Consider the following 9,132-nt stretch of genomic DNA (forward strand, 5'->3'; position numbering starts at 1 on the left):
TCTTCTTTTTTTACATTTAAGAAACTCTAACTATATCTTAATGACAACTGGACATTTTGAGGTTCCTTAGTTAAATTCTCGTGCAACTGAATGACCATATAACACTTAAAACAATGTTTGAGCTGGATAAGAACGTAAAGATGATCAAGGTCAAGTATCTTGTAGTTGACTTTCTTTTGCCGTACATTATCAAGGGTGGCCCGCAAAAGTCTGAAAGAAAATAAAACAGACATTTTAGAGAGTATCGAATAAACCCTTCTATCACTATTATAAGTAAATTTGACTTTTTTGATATATTTGACTATTGGACTAAATACATTGACAATCAAATATATCAACAAGAAAAAAAATCAAATTTATTTATAAATGTGACGGGAGGGTGTATTAGAAATATGGGACTCCACGTGTAAAGGATTAATAGGGGGTGCCCGGTTGAATCCCCAACACCTACCTAGTTCTTCTAGTTCTGGTTCTAGGACTGAGAGTAAACAGAAGTGAAGAAGAATCCAGAACATGGCCGGGAATATCGAAGTTGAAGAAGACGATCGTGTGCCGCTAAGATTACGACCTGAGTGGTCAGATGTTACTCCGATCCCACAAGACGATGGCCCTAGTCCCGTCGTGCCGATCAACTACTCCGAAGAGTTTTCAGAAGTTATGGATTACTTTCGTGCTGTTTACTTCGCCAAAGAACTTTCCTCTCGCGCTCTTGCTCTCACCGCCGAAGCTATCGGTTTAAACGCCGGAAACTACACTGTATTTCCCAACCCTAACCATTAATCTCAATTTCAGATTCACTGCAAATTAAAACCAATAGCTTATTGTTATTAAGTAACTACGAGTTTTTAAGTGAATGATGAAAATTGGGGTTTGAAAAGTTGTGATCTTGTGATAATTTAATTGAATTTGTTGTTCTTTTAGGTGTGGCATTTCCGGCGGTTATTACTTGAGTCACTGAAAGTTGACCTACATGTTGAACGGGAATTCGTGGAGCGTGTTGCCAGTGGCAATTCAAAAAATTATCAGATTTGGTGAGATCTCTTTCTTTGCTTCTTTGATTCCAATTCCAATTGTCATTTGTAGCAATTTATTTTCTAGGTAAATGTTTAGGGCGCCAAATGTAGAACTATTGCATTGGAAGTTCTGTTTCAAAAAGTTGTTTTTTTCCTAACTTAAAACTTGTTCTTCAACAAGTTCCCTAAGTGCACATGTTAGCAATGCCATTTTTTTTATAGGGAAATGGTAGTTAGTGTGTGTTAATTTCAAGGTTCTCCGGCTTAAAACACTTTTAGTGATCTGTTGCAATTCGTTCTAGTTTTTTCAAGCACATGGTTTTTTTGTCACATAGCATGGCGTTTTGTGAGCTGTGGTATATTTGCAACAAGTCCTGCAAAGTGTTAACAAAATGGATATTTATTACTTGTAAGTTTGAACTTTGAGGTAAATGCAAATATTAACAAGGGTAGCCTTGATGACACAAATTAAGAGTTGTTGTCATGTGACTCAGAGCTCATAGATTCCACTCCAGTCAAAGAATTAAATCATGGGAATATAACAAGTTTATGACTTTATATTAAACAATATGCAATTATGGCATTTTTCATCTACTCCTAGCCATCGTTCTCGATATTCCATCTACTCCATATCTTCTAGTATATTACAACATAAAAGTACACAAATTATAAATTACAGCTAGGAGTATCTAAACTCCACATTGGTATCCCCGACATCTGTTAAGTGCTTGGCACAGTATACTTACTATTACGGAGTGTCCATACATCCTGTACAGCACCTGCTTTTTCCCTCTCTTTAAACTGGTTATTGTATCTGTGCATGTCTTTTCTTTTCCTTGCTGAAAGTCATAGATTTCTTTATAACTAGACTATGTTGTGTTTGGGACCTTATTTTATCAGTGTAATGCAGCAAATTTTATAAATTATATTTATCTGACACAGCATATTAAGTGGCATTTGTGTCTATGTTGCTATACAACTAATCAAGTGAAATGCACCAAGTAGTATTCAATGTGGTTTTCACTTTTCATGATGGTTCAACACAGTTATGGACTTATTTTTTGAAGTGTTTTCATATTGTATCTTTATAGCATTAGGCTTTCTTTCTTAAACTAGTTATTATACCAGTTTTTTTTCCTTGCTCAAAGTTGTAGATCTGTATCCCAAGAGCACTTGTGCACTCAAAACATCACTTCCATTGTGTTTAGGTACTTATTTATCATTAACTGTTGAGATGGAAGAAAGGTGATAATGGATAAAGCATACTAGTTCACATACAGAAAGATGGATTTTTAAACGTGATGTTTCTTTCCTCCAGTGTCAATCTGATAGTGGGTGTCACAGACTCTAGTCTCTGTTTAATGGGCCAAGCATAACATATGTTTATTCACCTGCAGATGTTGCTGCTCTGGGACAAAAATTGTTCTTATTTCTTGCATATTATTTTCTTCATGGAGTTGTAAAGAATGTGCTTCTTTTTGCTCATACTGACACGGCATTTCTTTGCATGATAACATTTTGAGGATATAGTTTATATTTGGTATTAGTTTCATATATAAACCATATACAGTCATGATGTCCTGCTTTAAAGTGTTTCATTAAACTTTTTTTGCATACACTTCATTGCATTGATCTTGGTGCCAGATGTTTATAGGCATCATAGACGATGGGTTGCTGAGAAATTAGGACCTGAAGCTAGAAACAGTGAACTTGAGTTCACCAAAAAGATTCTGTCTGTTGACGCCAAACACTATCATGCATGGTCTCATAGGCAGGTTTGTTTCTCCCATCGTCTCCACAAATCTAAGTTCCTCATGGTTTTTCCTGTTCATATTTTGTTGTCTTGTAGGCAATATTGTGCATTAGTCTGGGCGATATAATTTAGCGTTAGTACTTATTATTGCAACTATAAAATTTTGCTTTTCTTGTATGGACAGTGGGTTCTTCAAAATCTAGGAGGATGGGAAGATGAACTCAGTTATTGTAGTGAACTGCTTGCAGAAGACATATTTAACAATTCTGCTTGGAATCAGGTATCCAACTGCTGTGCATGTTATATTTAGTTTTGGTACAACAAGACATGAATAAATATTTAACTTGGATTTGTATGGTTGTTGCTTAACTAATTGAGAGATCAATGGATGTAGTATTCTGTATACTTATGGAACAACTTGACAATCTGTAGTTACTTTCTAATCCTATTTGCTTATAAAATGTACTGTTGCATCATATGGAATAATAACTTGACCAACATTTTTGCTTTTAAAGCATTTTCTTCATCTTTTCAATTTTGATCACATTAACACATATATTTAATGCAGAGATACTTCGTCATAACAAGGTCTCCCGTCTTGGGAGGGCTAAAAGCCATGAGAGAGTCTGAAGTGCTTTTCACCGTTGAAGCCATTATTTCTTACCCAGAAAATGAAAGCTCATGGAGATATCTTCGAGGACTTTTCAAAGATGAATCCACGTTATATGTAAATGATGCCCAAGTATCTTCATTATGTTTAAAGATTTTGAAAACTAAGAGCAACTATTTGTTTGCTCTAAGTACTCTGCTGGATCTTATCTGCCTCGGTTATCAACCAAATGAAGATTTCAGAGATGCCATTGAGGCTTTAAGGACTTCAGATTTTGATAAACAAGATTCAGATATAGCAATAACTATTTGTTCTATTTTAGAACAAGTTGATCCAATTAGAGTCAACTATTGGGTCTGGCGGAAGAGTAGACTTCCTCAGGCAGCTTAAAGGACAAACTTATGTCATATGTGTAATTTTTAGTCTATTGGAATTTGACGTCATGGATAACAGGGTGGTTGTTTTTGTTATGATATGTTTTCCAGATGTATTTCTATATTTAACAGCAAAGTTGATTTAACATTGGTGTTAACAAACCAATGTACTCCAAAAAATCAATGTTTTATTTCTCTGCATTTGTCTGATTTTGTGGCATAACATTCTTGATGATTTTGTGGTAATTTTCTTGTTCGAAATTCTTAGAATGGAACTTTATTCTTAAAAAAGCATTACAAAGCTGTTAAATGCAGTATACAAAGCCACAATTTGAGAGAAATTAATTAGCTTCAACTTTCAATTTCACTAAAATGCTGTTATAGATTTGTAGTACTATTATTGAACCCGATATATTCCTTAGTATTGGCATGATAAAACCCAGCAAAGGCAATAGAAGGGAAATTAAACATGAAAATAAAATAAAATTAGTTGAAGATATGCAATTCTTCTATACATACACATCTCTTTTAGTTGAAGCACAAGTCTTTCTTCAAAATATATACAACACTCATAAATGGGTATATGCGAGAAATTTCTCTATAATCTAATCACATCCAAATTCTCAGCTATGTATGTAGTATATAAAACCTGAAATTAAATAATCAGCTTGATTCCAGCTTATTGTTCAATCAAGACTTATTGGACCTAAAATATGATGAACTTGAAGTCTCCTTGAACGCTGATGGGCAGAACTTACTTACACCACATTCTCCACAGCGAGGCCGCAATGCAGTACAAATAGTCCTTCCAAATCCTACCTGTTCAATTTCATATTCAAGCCAGAGGATGCTTTGCATATATACAAACAATGTTGTAAAAACAGATTGTATAATACGAGGCCAAAAAATGTTTTTCACAATGCAGTAATAACACACCACATCCAAAAAATAACCACTTAGGTGCATTTGTTGGTATATTGTCAAAGGGAGTTTTAATGAGTTATCCATACCAAGAGAGGGTTTATTGCAACCCATTCTTCCCTTGGAAGCCATTGTTGCAGCGCCTTTCTTGTTTCTTCTGGTATTGAAGTTCTCTGGCATGACACAAGGAAGAAAAGTTAATAACTTCCATCCAATTTAAGACAATAAGTAAGCCTTGATATAGTACTTTGCATAATTTTTTCCTCTAGCCAGCAAACATAATGAAGCTTATCGCAACTATAATGCGATACACTGATACTGCCTAATATAAAACAAACCTGTGTTGTGCCTGATCTCGAAACCCATCCAAGACGATTGCAGATGCGGTGGACATGAGTATCTACACATATCCCTTGGACATTGTTCCATCCAATAATCATAACCTACAATAGCTAATACCATTAACAAATGAACCTTAAAATTAATCATTTGATCTACAAAAAAAATGCGCACATACCAAATGAGCAATCTTAGGGCCTACGCCTGGAAGTGAGAGTAGTTCCTCAATTGTATTAGGTATGTCTCCGCCATATTTTGTTAGACAAATATGAGCCATTTTCTTCAAGTTACTGGCTTTTCGTATATAAAACCCAACCTGTGAAAAGAATACCCGAAAGTATAAGCATAGATATTCAATAAATAGAACACAAATGACATAAAATAAAAGAAATCAACATCTTATAGAAATAAAGGAAGCATCAAAAGTAGCATCCTAAATTTGCCACCAAATCCAAATTATTTGAATCGTACAAGAAACATGGTTTTCAAATGCAAACGACGAACATACAGGGTAAATCAACTTTCTGATAGTTTCTTCATCAGCGTTGTTGAGTGCATCAGCAGTAAGCAGACCATTTTGACGAAGACGTCGAGTTGCTCCTATTCTTGAAAAACACACTCTTAAAGATGACTACACTTATATGAGCAACTTTCAAACACTAATCGCATAAAAAGACAAATCATAAACACAATACAAGATCAAAGTGCAAGGGCTGCTCAAATTTTATAGCACTTTATTGTTTTTAAAGTTCAGCCTCCTGCATTATGCTATATACAGCAACTACCAAAGCATTTTTCTACTAGATGAAAATTGACTACATGGATCAAACTACTTCATACAGTCATGTCGCGAACCATAAATATGATTGAAAAATAACATTGCAATCTTAGAATGAAGCTTCTCAAACTACGAACAGAAGAAAACACATCTCATGACAGGTATTTCATGACCATAAAAACTTGAGAAGGTAATGTACTTACCGCGAGTAATATCCTCTTTAGTTTGGCTTGACAAAATAGTAGATGCCAGCACAACAAATCTTCTTTCCTAATTACGCGCATACAAATTTAGTTTACGCTGACAGTAAAGTTGTCCACGTCAAGATACATTTTATAATAATCACATTAACGACATAAACCAAAAGATTAGTCTTTAATTTCTGTCACCACGTGCAAAATCAACATAAGTAGGACATAGATTTAGACCTTAGGAGGATGAATATCATCATCTTCCCGATCTCCAGAAGTGTCTATCGAATGACTCATTTTACGAATCCCTTCAAGCACATATTCCCAATTGGCAGGACACTCATCTACATGAATGAACAACATACTTTAACCTCCCTAAACTAAAAACACTTTCATATAATAGAATCAATCGAAAACCGCACATTGCATAAACTAAGAAGTACTTACTAAATTGACCCAATTCATTTGTATCTGTATACGCAGATCCTTCAGGATGGACAAACTTCTGTGTAGTAAAATTATTAGCTTAAATTATACTATTGCAATTGAAAAAAAAAAAAAGCTCAAACGAAAACTACAATGAAAGTCTCACTTTTTGGTGTGGAATTTGGGGTAAGTGGTTCTTAGGTTGAAGTTCTGCATTGTTTTTGGGTGTCTTGTTAATAGCAGGGATGCGAATTTGGGACACTGAAGGGTTGAAAATATGAAAAACTTTATGGAAGATAAAGTACAGAAAAGAATTGAAAATAGGAATGGAGTGTGAAGTTAATACCTCGGTGTGAATTGGTTTTGGAGGAGAAACATAGTGTTGTTGTAATGGAGGAGACATGGATTCGGACCAAACATACAAGCACCGACATTTTAGGACATTGGCGGGAGGGACCAAGAATAAACCAATATCACCCAAATTGTTATACTTTGTTTTTCTTCCTTCAATTTTATTCCCCTACATTATGTAGAAAAAAAATGGGGTAGACCTTTTAAAATTTTATCCCATGTTCTTACAAATTTGTTCTTCCACCAAAATATAATTACACTACTTTATGGATAAATTGGTAATCTATAAATGTCACAATTAAAACATTCTCAAACTTCTCTTTTCATAACACGTGTCACATATCTATTGTCAAATTTCGATTTCAAATTCTTTCTCTCCCTCTCAAAACCCTACATTGTCGCCGCCCCCTTTCTCCCTCTTCTCTCATTCTCTCCCCTGGTACTTTTCACACATCCTCTTGCTCCCACCGTGAAAATGGTAACCATGTTTGAAAAATGTCCATTAGAGTGGTTGATTTATGGATCGTAAAGGAATGTAGTGGACAACAACATTTCATGTCTTCTTCTCATATTCCCTCAACCCATAAATAAACAAACTTCATCTTCCCTGATAACACTATGGACCTTTATTTTGGACTTTTTCTGACGCGTTTTAGTGATTATAAAAAGGGAAATTTTGACACTTTTAAAAGGGTCTGCGTTTTTTTGAGAGCATTAAGAGTCATTGGAGATCAAATTCTTCAAGGATTTCACATGCAATCATATTCTCAAGTTTTGGTATTTTATTGTATTACGATGAGTAGCTAAAGTACTCTAGATTAAGTTTTGTCTGATGAACTTGTTTTTGAACCTGTTTGATTATATGTTTAGTTTGATGTTTTATGAATAATTGAAGTTATATTTTTTATTTAGTTATATTTGTAACACATAATTTTACTTTTGTCAATCGAATAGAGATAGGAAGTCACTAGTAGAAATTAATGAACTATACACCAAGGGATTGAGTATAATGATTTTGTTAATTCGCCGCAAAAATATAACAACTTTACCATTCATTTAATGCATTAAACATCAATAGGGGATAAACAAGATTTCACGGGTAAAACTTAGTCGCTTTTCTCATATTGAATTCAGGACAAATTTACTTTTCGCAAAATAACTCCAACCCCCCCCCCCCACCCCACCCCCCCCAATAGTTACTTTTATTATTCGTACAGTCATAATATTTTTTTAATAGAATCCATGTGGATATGATCTTTATTTTTATTACTTCGACGTTATCGGTGTATTTGTTAAGAGGACAACAAGTTTTTGGCGTCGTTGTCGGGGATTGTTAATAATTTCAACAAAGCAACGCTTGCGCATCATTTAGTATTTTTTTAATTGTTAATTTTATTTTTAGTTTTGAATTTAGTTTGTTGTTTTTCTTTGATTTTAATTTTTTCAGTTTGGTGCAGTACTACTAAGGTTATTTTTAGTTATTATAAGTTTCAGGAGAAATTTGTCATAGTGGAGCAACAACAAAAAACCATGGGAGATTATTCCAAGAGGACTGATGCTGGACAAATATCAATGGGTTTCCAACCAACCAACCTGACTTATTTTTTTATTAAAAACTATATGCTTTCAAGTTTGTGGGATAATCAGTTCGATGGTGACACGAATAAAGATCTGTGGGGGCATTTGGCACGGTTCTATGAAACATCCTCAATGTACACGCCAAAGGATGTGACCAAAGATAAAGTTAAATTAAGGTTATTCAGCTTCTCATTGACTGGAAGAGCTTATTATTGTGTTTACCCAATAGTACTATTGCCACTTGGAAAGAGTTAGAAGATAAATATTTAGAGATTTTTTTCACCACCACTCTATTTTATGAAAGAAGAGAAGAAATTTTGAAGAGCAAGAAACATAAACCTTATATGATGCATGGGAGAGGTTCAAATTGTTATTATGAATGTGTCCTAATCATAATATGAGTAGCATAGAAAAATGTAAACCTTTGTAAAAGGTACGAAAAATAAAACAATGATGATTTTATATTCATCAGTATGAGGTACAATTTGAGTTCTGATGATAGTACAAGTAAAGGAACTAACTGAAAAGGTGAGCTTAAATGAATATAAACTCCCTAGTGAAAAGAGGTGAAAGTTATCAAAATTGTGGATTCTCAACAAAGTGGACTAACCCTAACGAAGTATGAGGCGTTATTAGCTCAAATGAAAAAACTTAATCAACGTTTAGAGTCAACGCTTTCTAGCAAGCTGCAGTAAGTCAGGTACAATTGTGCAATTGTACATTTTGTGGAGAATAACATTCTACTAGAACTTTTGTTGCAAAAAATTCTATTGAAGAAGTTCAATCCATAAATGTGTA

At 34.2% G+C, this 9,132-nt stretch overlaps 2 protein-coding genes across 4 annotated transcripts; one reads left to right on the forward strand and one right to left on the reverse strand.

Annotated features, from left to right (window-relative positions):
- Positions 1-393: 393 nt before the first annotated feature.
- LOC127087264 (protein farnesyltransferase/geranylgeranyltransferase type-1 subunit alpha) lies at positions 394-3,990 on the forward strand. Its single transcript, NM_001426920.1, has 5 exons — positions 394-756; positions 922-1,031; positions 2,668-2,788; positions 2,951-3,046; positions 3,335-3,990. Exons 1-5 carry the CDS (start codon positions 514-516, stop codon positions 3,764-3,766), a joined length of 1,002 nt encoding a protein of 333 aa, NP_001413849.1. The 5' UTR covers positions 394-513; the 3' UTR covers positions 3,767-3,990.
- A 223-nt stretch (positions 3,991-4,213) lies between these two features.
- On the reverse strand, positions 4,214-7,026 carry LOC127087265 (endonuclease III homolog 2, chloroplastic-like). 3 transcript variants are annotated; one of them, XM_051028135.1, is made up of 10 exons: positions 6,752-7,026; positions 6,572-6,666; positions 6,427-6,484; positions 6,217-6,323; positions 5,992-6,058; positions 5,519-5,610; positions 5,189-5,326; positions 5,010-5,114; positions 4,761-4,844; positions 4,214-4,565 (listed from the first exon to the last, which is right to left on the reverse strand). In XM_051028135.1, exons 1-10 carry the CDS (start codon positions 6,837-6,839, stop codon positions 4,509-4,511), a joined length of 891 nt encoding a protein of 296 aa, XP_050884092.1. In that variant the 5' UTR covers positions 6,840-7,026; the 3' UTR covers positions 4,214-4,508. The 3 variants fall into 3 exon arrangements, with proteins under 3 accessions (XP_050884092.1, NP_001413851.1, NP_001413852.1); NM_001426922.1 differs by having other exon boundaries at positions 4,319-4,569; positions 6,752-6,947; NM_001426923.1 differs by lacking the exon at positions 6,572-6,666 and having other exon boundaries at positions 4,319-4,569; positions 6,752-6,947.
- Between the last annotated feature and the right edge of the window lie 2,106 nt (positions 7,027-9,132).

Source organism: Lathyrus oleraceus, chromosome 5 (assembly GCF_024323335.1).
Source record: "Lathyrus oleraceus cultivar Zhongwan6 chromosome 5, CAAS_Psat_ZW6_1.0, whole genome shotgun sequence".
In the NCBI taxonomy this organism is placed as follows: domain Eukaryota; kingdom Viridiplantae; phylum Streptophyta; class Magnoliopsida; order Fabales; family Fabaceae; genus Lathyrus; species Lathyrus oleraceus.